Source organism: Lagenorhynchus albirostris, chromosome 1 (assembly GCF_949774975.1).
Source record: "Lagenorhynchus albirostris chromosome 1, mLagAlb1.1, whole genome shotgun sequence".
In the NCBI taxonomy this organism is placed as follows: domain Eukaryota; kingdom Metazoa; phylum Chordata; class Mammalia; order Artiodactyla; family Delphinidae; genus Lagenorhynchus; species Lagenorhynchus albirostris.
This window is the reverse complement of record NC_083095.1, coordinates 167372446-167393953: the sequence shown is the minus strand read 5'-3', so window position 1 is coordinate 167393953 and position 21508 is coordinate 167372446. Positions and strand designations below refer to the sequence as shown.

Here is a 21508-nt window from a genome sequence, read left to right as displayed (position 1 = left end):
ATGGGCTTCAGTTGCTGTGGGTATAAAGTGGGACGCGGCGGCCTGCCTACAGTAACCAGGATATAGTAGGTGCTCAGTAAACATGGCTTGCTGGGCTTCCAATCTGCACAGCCAAGGCCCAGAGCACCTCTCCACAGGGCTGTCTCACAGACTTCTCAAACTCAGTACAGCCAGAGCTGTGGCCCCAGGCCTGGTCTTCCTCCTCTATTTCCCATTTTAGTGAAAGACACTACTATCCACCCAGCTGCCCAGGAACCCTGGGCAAAATCCTTATTCCTTTCCCTTGGCTGGCACTCCCTATGAAGCCCCAGCCCGAATGATCTCTGCACGTTAGCACCCAGCATCTGCTCTTCAAGCTCCAGCACCCACCCCACCCCAAGATGCCCACAATGGCCTTCCCACCATGCGGGACACATGTGGGACGGGGCGGGGGACGGTCAGAGCATACAGTGGCCACAGGAACAGGATGCAGCTGAGACACAGGGAGGAAACTGTGGGCGAACGGGGTCACAAGCACCTCCATCTGTGAGGCTGCGGATCCAAATGCTGGCCTCACACCGACCAGCTGTGCGACTCTGCGAAGGTCACTGACCCTGTCGGGGCCTCACCGCCATCGGGTATGACACAGAGCCAGTAAGAATGACTATGTAATAATTAATCATATTTAAATGTTTCTTATTTATAACTATATTAATCATACTGTAGTACTTTGTATATCAATTTATTATACATTTAATATTTTAATTATAATAATGTACTATATAATAATCATTGTATTAATTGTCATGAATATTCCTAACAGCCTACTTCATAGGGGGCTGTGAGGACCAGAGAGGTCCATACATGTACCCCGATCAGTGCCCGGTGTGCAATGTCTCACACACCTTGGACAGAGTGGGCACTGTCTAAGCATGCGAGGAGATGGATAGGGAGGGTCTCTAAGCCCCTTTCTGTCCCGACATTCTACGGCTTAATAAACACCCTATAGCGGAGTGAAAAGTCATCCCTTCAGCCCTGTGCTGACCGAGCCATTCAGCCCCCCAGCGGCCGGCAAGCTCCCCTACCTGCATCCGGTCCATTTGTAAGCAGGACTGAAGGTATCAGTTCACACTACGGAAGGAAGTCTATCTAGTTCACGCTACAATTACCACATCCTTGGCGAGTCCCATCTGTCCTCTTCAGCGCAAAGCAATTCCCAGTGAATCACGGTAACAGGTCTTAAGTTCCCAGGCCCTGGGAAAGCGCTGCCACCTGGGGTTTAAATTCTATAAGAAGCCCGACACAAATGCCCCTTGCAGGACCATCACCTGTGGTCGTCAAGCCTGAGGTGTCTGTTGAAAGGAACAGCACCCACCTACGGAACTGAACAGAGGGCCGGGTTTCGGTGCTACCTAAGAATTTAGGGAAGACAGGAATGGTGCAGAGCTGGCCCTTTAAAGGGCGCTCTGGGGAACACGGAGCCCGTTTCCTTCAGTGCCGGCTGAGGGAGGACAGCCCAGGCTGAGTCCACAGACTGAATTCATCAAAAGCCTTTCAGTTGAGGCTGCTTTTCTGAGGCCAGTCCCTGGAGTACCGGGGAGGGCTTTGGGTCTCATTTAATCGACGATCTTAACATAACCTCCTCCCGACCCTGTGTCACCCACCCCATCATGCGCCCACTCTGACACATCCTCATCCTTCTTCTGTTTATGGGGCAGCGCCTGCCGACATGCAGATTTGGGAAATACGTTCAGGCTGCTGTTTGTCTACCCTGAACCCGACTTAAGCGAGTCACAGTGGACAAGCAGATCAGGGCTGCTCCCAAAGCACCAAGAACCCCAGAACCTAAATCAGCACCTTCCCCTCCGGGCAGTCTGGGGCCTCCATGTCCATGTCTGGATTGACATTCTCCACGCAAGGGTCTGATCCCCATCCAAAACGCACGGTGATGTCTGTGCAGGCTGCTCTAACAGAATACCAAAGCCTGGGGGGCTCAGAACAACAGAACTTCATTCCTCACTTATTCCTGGAGGCTGAGATCAGGGGGCCTGCATGGTGGGGTTTGGGGGAGGGCCGTTGTGTCCCCACATGGCTGGAAGCAGAGAGGATGCCGGCTCTCTCATGACTCCTACAGGGGCACAAACTCACCCCTGAGGCTCCACCCTCATGGCCTCATCTCACCTCAAGGCCCCACCTTCTAACACCATCACGCTGGACAGTAAGGATTCGGCATACGAATTTGGGGGGGCAGGGGGGCCTCAAACATTGAATCCAAACAGCACACACGTGTGTCTTGTTTAAAACTGAGTGTGATTCATGAGAGCAGGCGTGAAGAAGAGTGTCCCGGAGTTAGGGGGATGGCGGGCATCCCCGGGAGGTGGAGTGGAGGCGGCAGGTGTGGGTTCCTGCTGGCAACACCTGACCCGGGTCCCCCCAGGCTCTGTACACGTGGATTTGGGGTGCCTGCCACACTTAGGGTCCGTGTCAGTGTGGCCAGCTGCTGTTAGAGACCCGAATGGGTGGGACAGTGGGTGGGATTCACCAACGTAGCACATTTCTACTAAAAACATTATTTCGTCCCAAGAAATGGGTTTCAAAGATTTGAAGGAAAACTGCTTTTCAATTTCAGAGAAAAAACACGGGTCTATTTCTATCCCCCTTGTTTTTCTTATCTGACAACCTTTAATTTTCATCAGGTTGACATTCTGCAGTAAACTTGTGGTTAACCCTTTCAAGTACAGAAGTTTGTTATCAGCTAGGCTCCCAGGGGCAAAACACAACCACCCCCAAAATTTCATTCACAGAAGCATGTGAGACCCCGAAACACGAGAGCTTTGATTCAGGGACAGCTTCTGGGAGGAATATTGTCGGTTCTCAGTCTCCTTTTTTCCCTTCCAAGGGAAAGAGAAAATAACTGGATTCCCACCCATCTCCCCCACCTTCTTTTTTCTTGGTAATAAGTGTTGATTAAGGAAGAAGATGTTCTCCAGAAGGATCTTACCCCATGAGTCACTCATTCTTGGGTAGTGGAAATTCTGACTCTTTGGCCTGGGAGGCCCAGCCGGGTCTCAGAAACTGTGGGTCAGACACACACAGAACTCACAGATGAAGGATGCTAATTACTGCAGAATGAGCCCAGCTGCACTGAGATCTTCCCCTTCAGAGTACACAGCCTCCCCTCTTATTCTTACCCAGGGAATCAGACACCTTTTCTTTGATGCCATTAAATTGCCTTAACCCGTCCCCCCAGCCCTGAGCACAAACAAACTTGGCTCTGCCACGTTCCCCTCAGCATTTATGCTGAACAAAGATGGATATGTGTCTGAATTAACTGATTAATAGACCATAATATCGACGCAATTGCCAATACACTCAAGCATTCTTTCAGTGCCTACGGCTGCCCACGTTGAAGAAACAGTTTAAATAAATAGTAGGTGACATGGACAGCCAACAACAACCAGAAATGACTGGAAGTTTTCAAATTAAACCATGGGGAGCTAGTTGGCAGTGATCAGGAAGTTGACCATGTTTTATTAGATGTGAAGGCCATTGTGAATATAGGTGAGAGGAAGGAAACAAATGCAGAATTCTCATAAATAGTCCTTAGAAGATGACGTCAAAAGAAACTCCATTTCCTTGCTCTGACACAATCAAGCTTTAAGTAACTAACATTTTAGATAATTTTTTTTCCAACTCACGAAGGAACCTTACATATTTTATCATTTGGTCCTAAAAACAACACTGCTCGAGAGATAATAATAGCAACAATCAAGACTTGTGGGACATTTTACAGATATCAAGGTCCTTTCACTTACATTATTTCCACAGATACATTTCTGTCATTCACACCCTTGCCATTCACACTCCAGCAAACATTCCACTTATAGTCCCCTGAACCTGGCATTCCCCCTGCCAGGGTGACATATTCTGCCGAACCTGCCAGGTGAACCCTGATCACCCTTCATACGAGGTATAGCCAGGAGCAGCCTTCCTCCTTACCTGGCTCACAGGCCAGGAAGGATTCCACCCCCTCATCAGGGGCACCACGCCAGGAGGCCCAGAAAACCAATCAGCGTGGCAAAGGCAGTGACCTGGAGTATCTAAGAAGCTCCTATGGTCACAAGCTCCTTAATGGCTCTGAGGAATCTGCCATCTGCTATTTGATCGGCAGACTCAGTCCCCAAAGCAAAGCAAGGAAATGCTGTCAATCCCTCCCGACAGGAGGGAGTCCAGTGTTTGACAAACTCACTTCCCAGATTAAAGGAAAAAGAGGGAGGGGCAGTTGTGGTACCCAGCGGTGAATCACGGAGGCAGAGAATACCTCACCTGCAGGCATTTACCGTGACACTAGCGCATCAGCTCTGTGCTCTGGGACCCTAGGATGCTTGGCTTGACGATATTTTAAAAGACATATCGGAGGCGGGGAGACACGGGAGGTGGAGGGAAATGATAAGATGCTACTGCTCTGGCGGGTCTGCAGCTGGGAGGGCTGCAGGAGAGTGGTGAACGTTACAGAAGAGAGGGGGCGTGGGCGAGGCTCCCGCAGAGGTCTAAGCAAGGACTCTTGAGAAGGGTTTGGACCTGACGGCAAAGGAAAGTGGAATTTAAGGGAGATGCTGAAGTGTCACATCACAGGAATGTCAGGGTCACCAAGAGAAACAAGGACAAGAAGAGGAACAGAGGATTGTTTGTGTGTGTGTTTGTTTTTAACATTTTTTTATGTATAAAGTTTTTATCTTGTGATTTTCTCAGGATACATTTCCAGATATAGGATGCATGGGTAAAAGATTATGTAGATTTTGATAACTATGTATTGAAGCTCTGTATTGTAATGGTTAAGATGTTGGGCTGTGGAGTTTAGAATGAGCTGGGTTCAAATTCTAGTTCTGCTTGATCTTGGACCAGCTATTGTAAATCTATGTTTTTAACTTTTTATTTTGAGATAATTATAGACTCACATGCAGTTGTAAATAATAATATCGAGAGATCCAATATAGCCTTCATTCAATTTACCTCCAAATTATAGCATGATATCACAACCAGGAAATTGACCTTGCTACAATCCATCAGTCTTACTCAGATCTCACCAATTTTATATGCTCTCATCCGTGCATGTGTGTCTTTGGTTCTACACAACTGTCCCACATGTGTAGGTTCATGTGACCATCACCAGAGCCAAGATACACAGCAGTTCTCTTCACAAGGATCCTTCCCGCTGCCCTATCATGGCCACAGCCACAGGCCTCCTTCCTCTCTAATCCCTGGCAGACACTAAGCTGCTCTCCATCTCTATAATTTTGTCATTTTTAAGACTGCAAAATAAATGGAATCACACAATATGTAACCTTTGAAACTGGCTTTTTTCACTCAACCTAATTCCCTTTCTGCACGTAATTCTCTTACGATCCATCTTTCTGCACATAATTCCCTTGAAATCCACCTTTCTGCACACAATTCCCTTGTGATCCATCTTTCTGTATTCCTTAGCTGGCATTATCCTGTAAAAAAGAAGTGTTTCTTCCCTACCCACCCCATGCCACACTTCTTTAGTATGACTCTTGATTGCTCTCTTTTAAAATTATTTCATTATTTTATTACTCCCACCATTGATTCTCTTGGGTTTACTAGACACACTACCGTATAATCTGCAAGCAGAGATAGCTTTATTTCTTTTCTTTCCAGTTTTTATGCCCCTACATTCTTTCATCTGATTGAATTGACTAAAACCTCAATGGCAATGTTAAGTAGAAGAAGAAATAGTATCTTCTCCTAGAAGTTTTGAACAGAGTTGAAGTACCAGAGGATGGCCAGATGGAAAGGTGGAAGGCATTCCGTCTAGACTAGAGCTCAGGGCTAGAGGTAGGAATTTAGAAGAGGCAGCACAGCATCCTGTCAAGACCACGGCTCGGAAGCCTAGATGAGCCTCCAGCTCCATCCCTGTGGGTGCTCTAGCTGGGCGACCTCGCTGGGTGACCTCAGGCAATTCTCCAAACCTCGTTGTGCCTTGATGTCTCATTTGTAAAATGGCAGTAATCATGATAATGTCCACTTCATAGTACAGTTGTCAAGATCAGAAGAGTTCATATGTGTGAGGGCTTGTTACTGTTACTTAAAAATGAATTAATAGAAATTGAGCTATTTGTAATGAGGTGGATGGACCTAGAGTCTGTCATACAGAGTGAAGTAAGTCAGAAAGAGAAAAACAAATACCGTATGCTAACACATATATATGGAATTTAAGAAAAAAAATGTCATGAAGAACCTAGGGGTAAGACAGGAATAAAGACGCAGACCTACTAGAGAATGGACTTGAGGATATGGGGAGGGGGAAGGGTAAGCTGTGACAAAGCGAGAGTGGTATGGACATATATACACTACCAAACGTAAGGTAGATAGCTAGTGGGAAGCAGCCGCATAGCACAGGGAGATCAGCTCAGTGTTTTGTGACCACCTAGAGGGGTGGGATAGGGAGGGTGGGAGGGACGGAGACACAAGAGGGAAGAGATATGGGAACATATGTATATGTATAACTGATTCACTTTGTTATAAAGCAGAAACTAACACACCATTGTAAAGCAGTTATACTCCAATAAAGATGTAAAAAAAAAAAAGAATTAATAAACATGTACTCAAACTTTCTGTTTTAATTTCTAATATGGCAAACAATGATGGACATAACCCACAAAAACAAAAGCTTTGCGGGGGGGTCCTCAGTAATTTTTGAGAGTATAAAGGGGTCCTGATACCAAAAGGTTTGAGAATCACTGCCTTCGTCATACTGGTTGTTAAAATTTGAAATACTTCCAAGCTTGTGGGTAAACACCTGCTGCTTTGAACCTGTCAAATGACCCTCCCTACTCATTCCCCTGGCTCCTCCCACATATCAGCACTGAAGGGTTACTGTGTGGCAGACAGGGCTCCAGGACCCTCGGCTTCATCCTCATTGGCATCCGTGGTTCCTGACCCTGCTACCCTGCTTGTTCAACATTTTGAATCTCACTCCTACAGAGAAACCAACTGCATCACCCTCTGAACTTCTATGGCGACCTGAGGTCCATGCAAACCTTTTCTCCACACTCTGATCTCTTCTTCCTTGCTTCTTCCTAAGACATTTATGTTTGCTATTTGAAAGAATTTCCTGGAAGTAAAAGTGAGATTTTTTTTTAAAGGTAGACATAAGGGCAGCAATCGTGGGCTTTCTTGTGATTCTGATCCCATTACCTTGAGCTGTGTGACCTGGGCGATTGACTGAATCTCTCTGAAACTCAATCTCCTGCTGTACAGAGTGGGGTGACAATACGTCCCTTTGAGGGTTGTAGTGAGCATGGAAGGTGATCTCTACAAGTGAGCAGCACACAGGCATGGCTCAGATGTGAGTTACTATTACATAAATAGCCCCAAATGGAGGACCTGAGCTCTCTGACTTCAAAGATAATGATCTGAATTAAACCACAACATCTCACAAACACTTCCCAGTAACCCAGATACTTTAGACATAGCTCTAACTCCTAGCTAGAGAGAACCTTCCATAGCAGGGTGAGAAGCATACTCATTCCTGAAGATAATGATGAGAAAGCACTGAACTGGGAGTCAGGGCTCCGTTCTACTCCCAGGTTTGCCACAATTGGAGGAACGGCACTTAGCCTGTTTCCTTATCAACAAAAGGGGAGATTAACCTAAATCATCTTTGGGGTTTCTCCCAGCTCTCAGATCCTGGGATCCTATTGAGAGGAATAGTCAACATGTCCTATAATATTTTATTTTGAACCCAAAATACCCGCTTTCTATAAGGCTCAGATGCTGGGTGGATTTCCCAAGGAATTTGGAGACTGTCTTTGACATTAGGTATATCTTGGGCTTCTTCTCAGATCTGACACAGAAGATGAATGTCTTTAGGCCAAGAACTACACAATTTCTTTATCCAGTGCCCCAAACTCTTGATGGACTCCTATGTCCCTTGCATAAAGCTTAGTAAATCATCATCTAGAAGTTTCTGTGCTTAGTGAGTTATTCTAATGTTCATCCCCGATCCCTATTGTATAGACGGCCAAGCAGAAGGACACAAAGATGAAGCCATGCACTCAGTGTTGGCTGGGCTGTATGGGTAAACAAAACTTGACCTTGATTCATCCACAGAGCAAAGAATCTTGTCTCAGACCCTGTCCACATCCTTTTGAAGCCCCTTCCTTTTCCTTATCTTTCACGTTACACAGGCCACAAGGGCCAGATGAGTGCTCTCTCATTTTGAACAACATCAGAAAAGAATTTTTTAAAAAAATCACCTTGCCCACAGCCATTTTCACCCACCCACCTTCCCTCCAGCCAGGGGAGCTCTCACTGCACCCTTTTAGATGCTTTGCCTGGGAACGAAGTGTTCTGTAAGCAGATTCAGCCCCGCCTGAGGGCCCCGCTCTCGGTCCCCTTGGGGAGGCGGGCCCTCCGGAGGGGGCAGAAGAGGGGGGAAGACGGGGCAGCCACTGCTGGGTGCTGAGTGCGGCTACAGCCCCTGCAGCATTGGGGCGCTTGAGAGAAATAGTTTCAGCCTCCACACTCACCCCACTGTGCCCAGATGTGCATTTAACAAGCCCCCCCAAGCCACGCCTACACACATTAAAGTTTGAGAAGCTCTGCTGTGAACAAGTGAAGCAGAGAGTCCTACCAGCTGTAGGAAACCAACTTCCCAGCTCAAAGGACCGACTGCCTTCCAGGTGTTGATATTTCTGGTTAACTCGAGGAACACAAAAATATATCGGCACAAAATTTACCTTAGTTCTGTTCCCTTCTAAAAACAAAACAGCAAGACACCAAGGGGTAGCTTTATTTAGGGGAGTGGAGTTGAGGTCATATGCTAAATGAGAGAAAGGGTGTCAGCATTCCAGATCCAATCAGGAAGCCCTGGTCTGCATCTCTTGTCTCTCTTAGTGAGTGACAGGCCACTTAGAGGAAGAGAAGGGAGTGCCTCGTTTCACCAAGTTTCTCATCTTTTATTGGAAACCCAAGCAGTAGAAGCTGTACGACTGTCCTTCTGGGAACAGTGGCGGAAAGGAGAGAGCAGACGCCTGGGAGACAGAAAAGCTGGTCTGAATCCCTAAATCTGTTGCTGTGTAACCTACGAATGCCTAATCTTTCCCTCCCTAGCATGGGCGTGGTGAGATGGAGGAGATGAGCCTCTAGCAATTCAGTGGAGGGAAAACAAAAGGCAAAACAACACAGAAAAAAAGGCGAAGCGTGTCCCAGGGTCCGTCACCCTCAGCCACCTTCCTCCCAGACCTGTGCGGTGACACAGCCCAGGGCAAGGTGGCTCTCAATTACCGTCACTAATGTCGGCTGAAGAAGTCAAAGGCAGCCATGAATTCCTGCATTTCAGTTGAGCCGGGAATTCCTGGAGGCAACAAGCCTACAAATATCCCAAGGGAGGATGCACCTGGGACAGTGTTTCAGGGACAGGGATGGAGGCTGGGTGGGCGCAGGGGGTGGGACATATGGGGTCCTGCCTGTGTCTTTCCAGGTACCATTCTTAGCAAAAATTTGAAATAAGATGTGAAACACTTTCAACATCGGAAGAGCTCAGTTTAACTGTCAATGCAAGGCCTTCCGGGAAAATCCCTTGGGATTTTTCAGGATGAATGATAATTACTGGCTCTCTTTCCCCTCTGCCTACATAAAAGGTAGGAGGCAAGACCACATCAATGTTCCTCCGAGCCCATGGTAGGACCCCTCCAGGGGCCCCAGTGTCCCAGCTCTGAGCATTCACCCCAAGTCCCAACACGAGGCTAGTAGTCTCAACTTTTTCCTCCAATCTGCAGGCAGCACACACTTTCAAAGCTCTCAGAAAAGAAAATGACATCCAATCTGGAAATGCACCAATACTTAAAAATGACAGAGAGAAAAACATTTCCCTTCCCACCTTCCAAAAAAAATTCTGCATTTGCCTCCTGGGCTGGGAGAATGGGCCAGAGCTGAGCGCAGAGAATAATTTCTGTTAGAAAGTCAGAGCCTCTGGTGGAAGCAAGAAATAGATCTGGAAAGGTGGGTGCAAGAGTAAAGGCAGAAACAGCCCCTGTTTGCTGAATTTCAAGAAATTTTAGAGCTTTTGGAGTAAAACTAGAGAATGAGGCAGCTGCCATGCTGTGTGAAAATTTGTAAGTGATAATATGGGGAAGGAGGCTGTAAAGACATTTTGCTGAGTCACATAAACAGAACTGCCCTTCAATGTTCCTCTGCAAGATTTCAGGAGAGATAAAGTGTTTTCATCCTTTTTTTTTAAGATGTTGTACTGCTGTTTCTTTTACGACACCGCCCTGAGAAGGGCTTTTAAAAATCCCAGATTTATTCCTGTTAAAAGAAACACTGCCGGCACCCCAGGTCTACCTTTCCTGCACACTCCCCTGCCCCCAACACACACACTTTCTTCAGGTGATACTAGGAACACTCTTCACGTGGTTCCAGGGAAAAGGGTTATAGTCAAGTTCTTTACTAGTTCTTAGCTATAGACCAGGGAAGTTTCAGTGCTTCTAGATTCCAGGAAAGATGCTTTTATAAAAGGCAAGTCTGTGGGAGTAAGAAGTTCTGGAAATTTCTCTTGTCCCCGCATGACCGCCTCAGATGCTCAGGCTAATTTATGATGATCCTGGAAATTCCCATGGCCTAATTTAGAAAAGCACATCATCATGTAAATAGTTTTTAAGGACACAAAGTTGCCCCGAAGGCAATCTGTCTGCCTTCGTTTCAAATTTCTGTGTTTAGAAACTCTCTTGGTTTGTGGTTGAGTCGTCAGATTCCAAATGCGGCTGAGGTCAATCCTTGATTATTTGTGCTAGTGGATAATCACGAGAATTGCTCAATATACTTCTTAATGATTTTTTTGAAGTAAAATTACATGTGGTGAAATGCACAGATCTGAAGTGTACAATTTGACGAGTCTGGGCTGTTAACCAAAATTTCAGAAACGGAGACCTGATTGAAATAAAAAGGTGTTATTTGGGGTTTGTTAGGAATGCCCCAGTGACACAGATTCAAGAAGACCTTGAATTGTTTCCCCAGCTACAAAATAGGGGACACTTATAAAGGCAAACCCCCACAAGGTTACAGTTAGTGACATGAGTTGTCTATCAAGAATTATAATTGGAGCTGGCAAGCAGTAAGGGTGCTTATTGAGTAAGAATTGGTTGGGGTCTGAAATGGTTGCATAATTTCAAGGGGAGACCTTGAGACCATAAGGTTGCAGCTGCTGGCTGATATTGTTTTGAAAATGGCTGGTGGTGTCCTTAAGTTTGATGCAGTTCAGAGAAAATTCAAGTTCTCAGTGGTGCAGGGACATGTCTGAGACCGGGTCCTCAATGGCCCCCTGACTTGAACTGTGACAAGTCCATTATAATTTCAATTTGTCAGCAGGGCAAAGATGTACACTCATGTTTCCATCCCCCTACTGTCTCCTTCCAGTCAATCCCCACCCACCACAAGCAACCACTACTTTGACTTCTTTCTGCATACTAGTTTTGTCTTTTCGTAAACTTCATATAAATGGAATCAAACAGTGTGTGTATTTTGTGTCTGTCTTCTTTTGTTCAACATAATGTTTTTGAGATTATTCAAAGCTACTATAAATGTTTTGCTTAAGTCTTTTTGTAGATATGAGCTTTCACTCCTCCTAGATAAATACCAAGGAGTGGAACGGCTGGATCATAGGGCAGGTATATATTTAACTTCATTTTAAAAACTTTGAGTTTTGGCATTATTTTACACTCCCAACAGTAATGGAAGTGAGTTCCAGTAGCTCCTTGCCAACATTTGGTGTTGTCAGTCTTTTATCCATTTTACCCATTCTAATGGACTATTTCATGGTGGTTTCCAATTTGCTTTTTCTTGATATCTAATGATGTCTTCAGCACATTGTCAAGTGCTTATTGATAATCAGATATCTTCTTTGGAGAAGTGACCATTCAAGTCTTTGCCCATTTACTTATTGGGTTGTTTGACTTTTAGTATTGATTTGTAGTTCTTTGTATAATGTGGACACAAGTCTTTTTGTCAGATATATGTGTTGCAAAGATTTTTCTCCCAGTCTACCCGTAGCATTCATTTCTTCATGTTCTTAATGCCTTAGGAAGAGCAGAAGTTTTAAATTTACTATTATTTTATGGTTAGTGCTTTTTGTGTCTTCCCTGGGAAATCTTTGCCTATCCCTAGCTTGCAAAGCTATTCGCCTTTATGTTCTTTTAGAAACATAATAGTTTTATCTTTTATGTTTACATCTATAATGTATGGATTTGGTGTATGGATGGATATTTTATGTTTAAATATACAATAAAATTAATTTTTGTATGTGGAGTAAAGTTCTTTTTTCCCTATACAATTATCACTTGTTCCAGAAGCATTTGTTGAGATTTTCCCTTCCCTCATTGAATTGCCATGGTGTGTTTGCAAAAAATCACCTGAATATACCTATGTCAGTCTATTTCTGGATTTTCTATTCTGTTCCATTATTCTATTTGTCTTTTATCAATATGTACTGTCTTGGTCACTGAAGCTTTATAGAAAGTCTTGATATCAGATGATGTGAATCCTCCAAATTTGTACATCATTTTAAGATTGTCTTAAAATTCTAGGTCTGTGTCTTGCCAAATTTCTGCCAAACAGTGTGTTGCATTTTTTTTATTGTAATTGCATTACGTTTATTGATCAATTTAAGATAAGTTGACATCTTTAAAAAAAAAAAAGAAACTCCCAATCCATAAATATTGTGCATTTCTCCAGTTATATAATTCTTTATGTTAGCAGTGTTTCAGAACTTTCAGTGTAAAGGCCTTGTGAGTTTTCAGTAAATTTATTCCTGAGTATGTTATGTCTTTTCATACTATTGTAAATGGGATTGTTTTAAAATTTTTAATTTTCTAATTGGTTGCTCACAGTATAACCACAAGTGATTTTTGTATATTGAGATCGCTAAATTTGACAAGTTCTCATAGTTATTTTGGAGATTTCTCAGTAATTTCATGTAACCAACCAAGTCGTCTGTGACTAATGTTTCTTACTTTGAAATCTACTCTCTGATATAAATATAGCCACAACTGGCAAAAGGCAACAGATGCCTGTTTTTGTAAATAAAATTTGGTATAACTATTCTTCTCTCAGTCTCCACAGCAGGGAGTTGGTTCTAAGTCACAGGGTCCTGCCCTGTTCATATTCAGCCCAGCTGCTGGATTAAAAACCCGAAGAGTATCCTCACACACACTTCTGCCCCCCTCCTCTCTAGAGCCCCATCCCACAAAGTCCACCCATGCCAGCAGCCTAGGGCTCTGATTTCTTCCCCCTTCAGGTCAGTGAGGCCACCACTCTGCTGGCTCCACTTTGGTGCTACCTGGCAGGAAAGTGCCCCAGGAGGAAAGCCATGGCAATGGTGGGCTCACTTCATGTGCTTCCTTCCTCTCAAATAATGCTGTGCTGCACTGCCCGTTGCTAAATGCCTGCAAACTCTTGTTCACATATTTTGTCTGGTTTTAAAGTTGCTTTCAGCAGGAAGATAAATTTTGTCATGGTCGGAAGCAGAAGTCCTCATGGGCTGTTTTTCTTTTCCCCTTCAATTATTTTATCTAGCTCAGGGAATGTCCATTGTGTGCTTGTAAGTTGTTCTTTTTTAATAGGCTTTACTTTTTAGAACAGCTTTAGGTTCACAGTAAAATTGAGCAGAAGGTACAGAGATTTCCCATATACTCCTGACATCACACATGCACAGCCTCCCCCATTGTCACATTATCAACATCCCCCACCAGATTGTACGTTTGTCACCATTGATAAACCTACACTGATGCATCATCGTTGCCTAAAGTCCATAGTTTACATTAGGGTTCACTCTTGGTGTTGTATATTCTGTGGGTTTGGACTAATAGGTATCCATCATTATGGTGTCCTACAGAGTAATTTCACTGCCCTAAAAATCCTCTGTGCTACACATATTCATCCCTTCCTCCTCCCTACTCCCTGGCAACCTACCAATTCTTTTTACGACCTTCATAGTTTTTCCTTTTCTAGAATGTCATATAGTTGGACTCATACAGTGTATAGCCTTTTAAGATTGTCTTCTTTCACTTAGTAATATGCATTAAAGTTTCCTCTATGTCTTTTCATGGCTTGAGAATTCATTTTTTAGCATTGAGTAACATCCCATTGTCTGAATGTACCACAGTTTATTTATCCACTCATTTACTGAGGGACATCTAAGATTGCTTCCAATTTTTGACAATTATTAATAAAGCTGCTAGAAACATCCGTGTGCAGGTTTTTTTGTGGACTCAGCTTTTCAACTCCTTTGGGTAAATACCAAGAAGCATGATGGCGGGATGGTACATTAAGAGTATGTTTAGTTTTGTCAGAAACTGCCAAAACTGTCTTCCAAAGTGTCTGTACCATTTTGCTTTCCCATCCACAATGTATGAGGGATTCTGTTGCATCACACCCTCACCAGCATTAGGTGTTCTGAATTTTGGTCATTCTAAAGATGTGCAGTGGCATCTTATTGTTGTTTTAATTTGCATTTCCCTGATGACATGATGTGGAACATCTTTTCATATACTTATCTGCCATCTGTATATCTTCTTTGGTAAGGTGTCTGTTCAGGACTTTGACCCATTTTTTTCAATCAGGGTTCTTACTGTTGAGTTTTAAGAGTTCTTTGTATATTTTGGATACCAGCCCTTTATCATATAAATATTTTCTCCCAGTCTGTGGCTTGTCTTTCCATTCTCGTGACAGTGTCTCTTAAGAGCAGAAATTTTTTTTTCCGTTAAATCAGAATTTATTTTTTTTAAAGCATATGGTAACAAGAAAATAACACAAAAACAAACACCCTACTCCTTTTTTTGGTTTGTTTTCTTTTACTTTTTTTTTTTACTGAAGTATAGTTTATTTACAATGTTGTGCCAATCTCTGGAAATTTTTTTATTTTAATGAGGTCCAGATTCTCAATTCTTTTCTTCATGGACCATTCCTTTGGTGTTGCATCTAAAAAGTTGTCACCAAACCCAAGGTCATCTAGATTTTCTCCTATATTATCTTCAAGGAGTTTTATAGTTTTATGTTTTACTTTTAGGTCTGTGATCCATTTTGAGTTAATTTTTGTGAGGGACATAAGATGTGTGTTTAGATATTTTTTTTGCATGTGGAATGTCCAGTTGTTCTAGCACCATTTGTTGAAAAGACTATCTTTGCTCCATTGTATTGCCTTTGCCCCTTTGTCAAAGATCAGTTGGTCTATTTCTGGACCCTCTATTCTGTTCCACTGATCTATCTGTCTATCCTCTCACCAATACCACACTGTCTTGATTAATGTAACTTTATAGTAAGTCTTGAAGTCAGGTAGTATGTCCTCCAACTTTGCTCCTTTCAGTCAATATTGTGTTAGCTATTCTGAGTCTTTTGTCTCTTCATATAAACTTAGATTCAGTTTGTTGTCATCCACCAATTAAGTTGCTGGGCGTTTTATTGGGATTGCCTTCAATCTATAGATCAAGTTGGGAAGAACTAACATACTGACAATATTGAATCTTCCTATCCATGAACATGGAATATCTCTCCATTTATTTAGCTCTTCATTGATTTATTTCATCAGAGTTTTATAGTTTTTCCTCATGTAGATCTTGTACATATATATATATTTTACTTATACCCAAGTACTTCCTTTTTTGGGTGCTAATGTAAATGGTATTGTGCTTCTAATTTCAATTTCCTCTTGGTCATTGCTGGTATTTAGCAAAGTGGTTGACTTTTGTATATTAGCTTTGTATCTTGTAACCCTGCTGTAATCACTTATTAGTATGAGGTTTTATTTTTGGTCTATTCTTTCAGATTTTCTACATAGATAACATGTCTTCTGCAAACAAAGACAGTTTTGTTTCTTCCATCCCAATCTGGATACCTTTTGTTTCCTTTTCTTTTCTAACTGTATTAGCTAGGACTTCCAATATGATGCTGAAAAGCAGTGGTAACAGGGAACATCCTTGCCTCGTTCCTTCATTTGGCTTTTCTGATTATTACACACATCTTGTTTTAGCAACAGATTTACCTTCCGATACTTAAATTGTTGGTTGGTATTGATGTATGATAAGTGCCAGCGAATGGTACTGATGACATGGGCTGTAGGGAGAGATGAACTTTTGCAGGAGTTAAGGGTTAAGGTAAAACTCAGCCGAGTCTCTACCTGGACATTTTCTTTTTCTGGACAGGAAAAAAAGGGAGTGGAACTAGTACCTATTCTTTTTTTTTTTTTTTAAATTAATTTTATTGAAGTACAGTTGATTGACAGTGTTGTGATCATTGCTGCTGTACAGCAAAGTGATTCAGTTATACATACATATATACATTCTTTTTCATGTTCTTTTCCATTATGGTTTATCACAGGATATTGAATATAGTTCCCTGTGTCATACAGTAGGATCTTGTTGTTTATCCATTCTATATATGATAGTTTGCAACTGACTAGCATCTATTCTATGCCTATTATGTGCCAGGTGCTCTGCAAGTTACCTTAATATGTTATTTCATGTAATATTTAAAAGAAATCAGTAAAATAATTATTATACCCATTTTTCAAAAAAGGAAGCCAAGTCTTAGACATGTAAAAACAATAAAGCTGTATACCTAGTAAGCTGGAAGAACTACAATTTAGAAACCTATCCTTCTCCTCTTTCCACCATGCTGTGTTTCTTGCCTTATGATTATTATAAGTCCTGGAATTTACATTATTTTACATGTTCCTCTACAACTGCTGGCCCAGTGAGCTATTCAAACTGCTTTTGTGTAGTCCCTTCTTGGTTAGAGGTGGGACAAGCTGTCCAGGTTCACCTCACCTTCTTTTTTTTTTTTTTTTTTTTTTTTTTGCGATACACGGGCCTCTCACTGTTGTGGCCTCTCCCATTGCGGAGCACAGGCTCCGGACACGCAGGCTCAGCAGCCATGGCTCATGGGCCCAGCCGCTACGCGGCATGTGGGATCTTCCCAAACAGGGGTACAAACCCGTGACCCCTGCATCAGCAGGCGGACTCTCAACCACTGCGCCACTAGGGAAGTCCCTCACCTCACCTTCTTAAGGGTGTCAGGAGGGTCCCGCATCTTGGTTGGGGGTGGTCTCCAGGATGACAAGATGCTGGGCGGACTGTGAGGGCTCAGAGAAGCTCCACTCCACCCTGAGTGATTAACAGACGATCGACAGATGGTCCTCTGCCAGCAGCGAGTGCAGCAACCTGCCCGGACCCTGTGCCCGTTTGCTGGGTGGCAAGGCCAGATGTGGGAGCCCTGGCTGCCTCCCTTTTTTCTGTTTCCTGTGGTCCTTCCTGTCTGCTTCCTTTATCCAGCCTGTGACTTTTTCCTGAAAAATCTCATCTCTTGAAGCAGGAGAATTTGTCGCGAGATATACAATGGAATCATTGCTCTGATGAGACCAGCACCTTTTCCTCCCATAATAGTTGGGTGTTCAACTATTCAAGTGTCTTTAGTGGGAAGCCAGTGACTATTGTGGGGGGCGAGGGAGGGTCAGGTCTTCTTGGTGTGAGAAGGAATTTGGTAAACTTAGAGGTGGGTAGGTGGGTGAGAAACACACATTTCCTACTCACCAGACATTGAGTGAAGCACTTTACAAATATTTCTTCAAAAATAAACAACCTTTCAGAATCATTAATTACAGAAAGTCAGACAATCTTTATTTCCTTCAAAGTATTTCTCACAGACACATCTCATCCCTCAATTAAATCAATGTGGTTCGTCCCTCCCTTTGCTCATGTCCCTTGTGCCCCCTCATTCTATACTTGCTCAGCAGGAGGCATATTCAGAATAAACCTCATTCGTTTCTATTCATTTCGTTTGAAAGACACTGTAGTTTGGAGATGAACTTGGCTGAAGTTAAATTTTGAACCATCTCTGATATGAAGGTTTCTAAAGAAACTTCAACAGCCTTAGTTTCTCTCCAGGAAACGGCAAGGTACATACAAAACCCCTTAAGTCGAGCGAAGGAATGCATGATTCGATCATACGCCCATGTTTGGAAGCTCCTCACTCCTAAGGCGCCTTTTTGTCTCGGCAGATGCTTGTCTTGAAGACCCACCGAGTCTCAGAAACGCCATGTTCAAGGTCCTCAGGTATGAGGTGGGCACCATGATAAACTGCGACTGCAAGAAAGGCTTCCGCAGAAGGTCGCCCTTCATGCGCTGCACAGGAAACTCCAGCCACTCTGCCTGGGAAAACAGATGCCACTGCGACAGCACCTGTAAGTGTTTCCATTTGTAACCCCGGAGGGAAGGAGAAAAACTGGAGCAAAGAGGGAGACAGGGTTTCAACTATTATTCGCACGGCCCTACAGACAAAAACGGGCCGCCCCATCTACGTGGAAACTAATGGTGGTGGTTCCCAGAATAGTCATTCACTGAACAGATATTGAATGAGTGTCTCCTAGTTCCAAGGCCTCTTCCAGATACTTGGGGATATGACAGACCCAGCCCTCAAGGAACCTATACTTCGGGGGGAGGGAGGGAGGACAGACATTACACTAATAATTACTAAACAACTAAAAATAATTCTAGTTCACAATGACGTGAATGTAGCTCATGCCACTGAACTGTACACTTAATAATGGTTACTATGGTACATTTTATGTTATGCACATTTTATCACAATTTTTAAATTGAAGTATAGTTGATTTACAATGTTGTGTTAGTTTCAGGTGTACAGCAAAGTGATTCCGTTTTGTGTATACACACACACTTTTTCAGATGTTTTTCCATTATAGATTATTACAAGGTATTGAATATAGTTCCCTGTGCTTTACGGTAAAGTCTTGTTACACACTACTATAGTAGTGTGTAACAAGTAGTAGTGTGTATCTGTTAATCCCATACTCCTAATATATCCCTCCCACACTTTTTCCCTTTGGTAACCATAAGTTTGTTTTCTATGTCTGTGAGTCTGTTTCTGTCTTGTAAATAAGTTTATTAGCACTGTTGATTAGATTCCACACATAAAAGATATCATATGATATTTGTCTTTCTCTGACTGACTTATTTCACTTAGTATGATAATCTGTAGATCCATCCATGTTGCTGCAAATGGCATTATTTCATTCTTTTTTATGAATGAGTAGTATTCCACTATACACACACACACACACACACACACACACACACACACACACTACATCTTCTTTATCCATTCATCTGTTGGTGACATGTTGCTTCCATGTCTTGGCTATTGTAAATAGTGCTGCTATGAACATTGGGGTGTATGTATCTTTTTGAATTAGAGTTTTCGTCTTTTCTGGATATAAACCCAGGAGTGGGATTGCTGCAGCATATGGTAGCTCTATTTTTAGTTTTTTAAGGACATCCGTACTGTTCTCCATAGTGGCTGCACCATTGTCATTGCTTTAGGAAGGCCTCTCTCTGTTAAATGAACTGCCTTGGGAAACAGAGGAGTGGGCGGGCTGTTGAATTAATAGCTCCTCTCGCTACCACACTCATCCCCACTTACAGTGTTGATGGGGTTGATGGCCAGAATGGCATCCCTTTTGGAGAGACACACAGACACAAACAATTCCAGAAAAATCTCAGCTCCTTCAGAAACACGTTGTAGGCCACTGACATCATGTACAGGAAACCTGACTGACAGGCCAGTGCTGCACTGGCCAGGAACAGGCCCCCTGAGAGCCCCCCAAGGGCAGGGTGTGTGGGGATCATCTTTATAACCCCAGTATCCCCCGATATTGCCTGGCACATCACAGACCCTAGAAAGACTTTCTTTTTGAGCAAATGAATACATGAAGAGCGTGTTCTCTTTTAAACTTTTGTGAAGCTATCTTCTTCATTCCATCCATTCTCTCTAGCCTCCCCTAAGACTCCAGGAAAACAAGTTACTCCTGGACTCAAAGAACAGAATGAAGAAACGACCACAGAAATGCAGAGCCAAATGCAGCCCACAGGCCAAGCTAACCTTCCAGGTAAGAGGGGACCCATTCTCTTGCAGGTACAGGATGTGTGCCCCAGAGGAGGAGGATCTGTCCTGCTGTCCTCTTTCCTAAGGATGTCATGTGGACGAGAACTATTGTGTAGTGTTTGCAGGCTGTTTGCTCAGCATTTCAAGCCACTCTTACAGCAGCCAACCTGGGCTCTGGGTTGCCTCCGGGTTTGGGAACTGGCCAAATAGAACTCAATTCAATTCACTTCATTTCAATTCAATTCAAAAAGCATGTTTGGGGACAAACTGTGCCAGGCACTGCGGCCAGACAATACAAACCTGAGTAGACGGTCACCCCTGCCCTCAAAGAGATGCTGTGTTTTCCCCTTAAGTACAAGGCAGTGAACTCCAAGCAAAGCAATTTACTTCCAGACGTTCCTTACAGGACAGGGTGGTGAAGTGGGCGGTGCCACACTGGTGCCTCTGGAAGCTGCGGATAAACACCTCCTAGCTAATAGGCTGTGGCCTAGCGAGTTGCTGCCCCAACTTCCCAAAATTAATAACGTTGGGGCTTCCCTGGTGGCACAGTGGTTGAGAGTCCACCTGCCGATGCAGGGGACGCGGGTTCGTGCCCCGGTCCGGGAAGATCCCACATGCTGCGAAGCGGCTGGGCCCGTGAGCCATGGCCACTGAGCCTGCGTGTCCGGAGCCTGTGCTCTGCAACGGGAGAGGCCACAACAGTGAGAGGCCCCGCGTATCGCAAAAAAAAAAAAAAAAAAATGTTGAAGTCAAGCCATAACATCAGGAAGAAAGAGAGTCCATTAGGAAAACCTGAGCCTTGTGGGGGACCAGCTGACCTTACGAGACCCCATGGTCCAATGCTAATTTTATAACCTTACGAAGAACTTTACAACATTGTATATAATCTCATTTGAACCTCAGAAGCCAGTGAGTCAGGGAGCAGGAAATATTACTTCAATTCACTGAATAAATTGAGACACAGAGACATTTAAAGACTTGGCTAAACTCACATAATAGGACTGAAATAAGGCCTTGGGTCTCCTGAATTAGAACAGGGATCTTGCTACTGATTATTTAAACTAGTCTGAATTTATTTTCAGCTTCTATTAATTAAAAAAACTAAAACCCAATGACTAATCCAAGGACTACTCTGCAACATGCTGTTTCCAGCCCTTTTCACTCTGACTTTGTGCTGGAACAAGGCTTCCGAACACATTTAATTATTTGTTTCTCTCTGTTTCTCCCGCATCACCTTCCACAATTACTGAAAGTTTTCTCAAGAGGTCAAAGTTTACTGTCCTTACTCAAGAGATAACCAGCTGGCTCTGGCTAAGGGATACTTCACAGATTGTCTTAACGTGGAGGTTTTCACTTGAAAGAAGCAAACCCAATTCAAATGGGTTCAGATGGTTATGAATTTTACTGACTGTAAAGGCAATTTGATTCTGAGATTGAAACACACGTTCAGTCATGATGTGCAAGGTGCTGCACTGAGCAGACCACCCTGGACGGGACCACTCGGCCTCCTGCTGCAGAGGGTTACAGAGGGCACAGGGGAAGGTTATATGGGTCC

General features: G+C 43.5%; 1 protein-coding gene across 1 annotated transcript in view; it reads left to right on the top strand.

Moving 5' to 3' along the window:
• Positions 1 to 21508, top strand: part of IL2RA (interleukin 2 receptor subunit alpha) — a 42711-nt gene that overhangs the window by 11681 nt on the left and 9522 nt on the right. Inside the window, exons 2-3 of the mRNA XM_060121003.1 lie at positions 18053 to 18235; positions 19844 to 19957. Coding sequence (XP_059976986.1) covers positions 18053 to 18235; positions 19844 to 19957 — 297 coding nt within the window. The remainder of the gene's footprint in view (positions 1 to 18052; positions 18236 to 19843; positions 19958 to 21508) is intronic.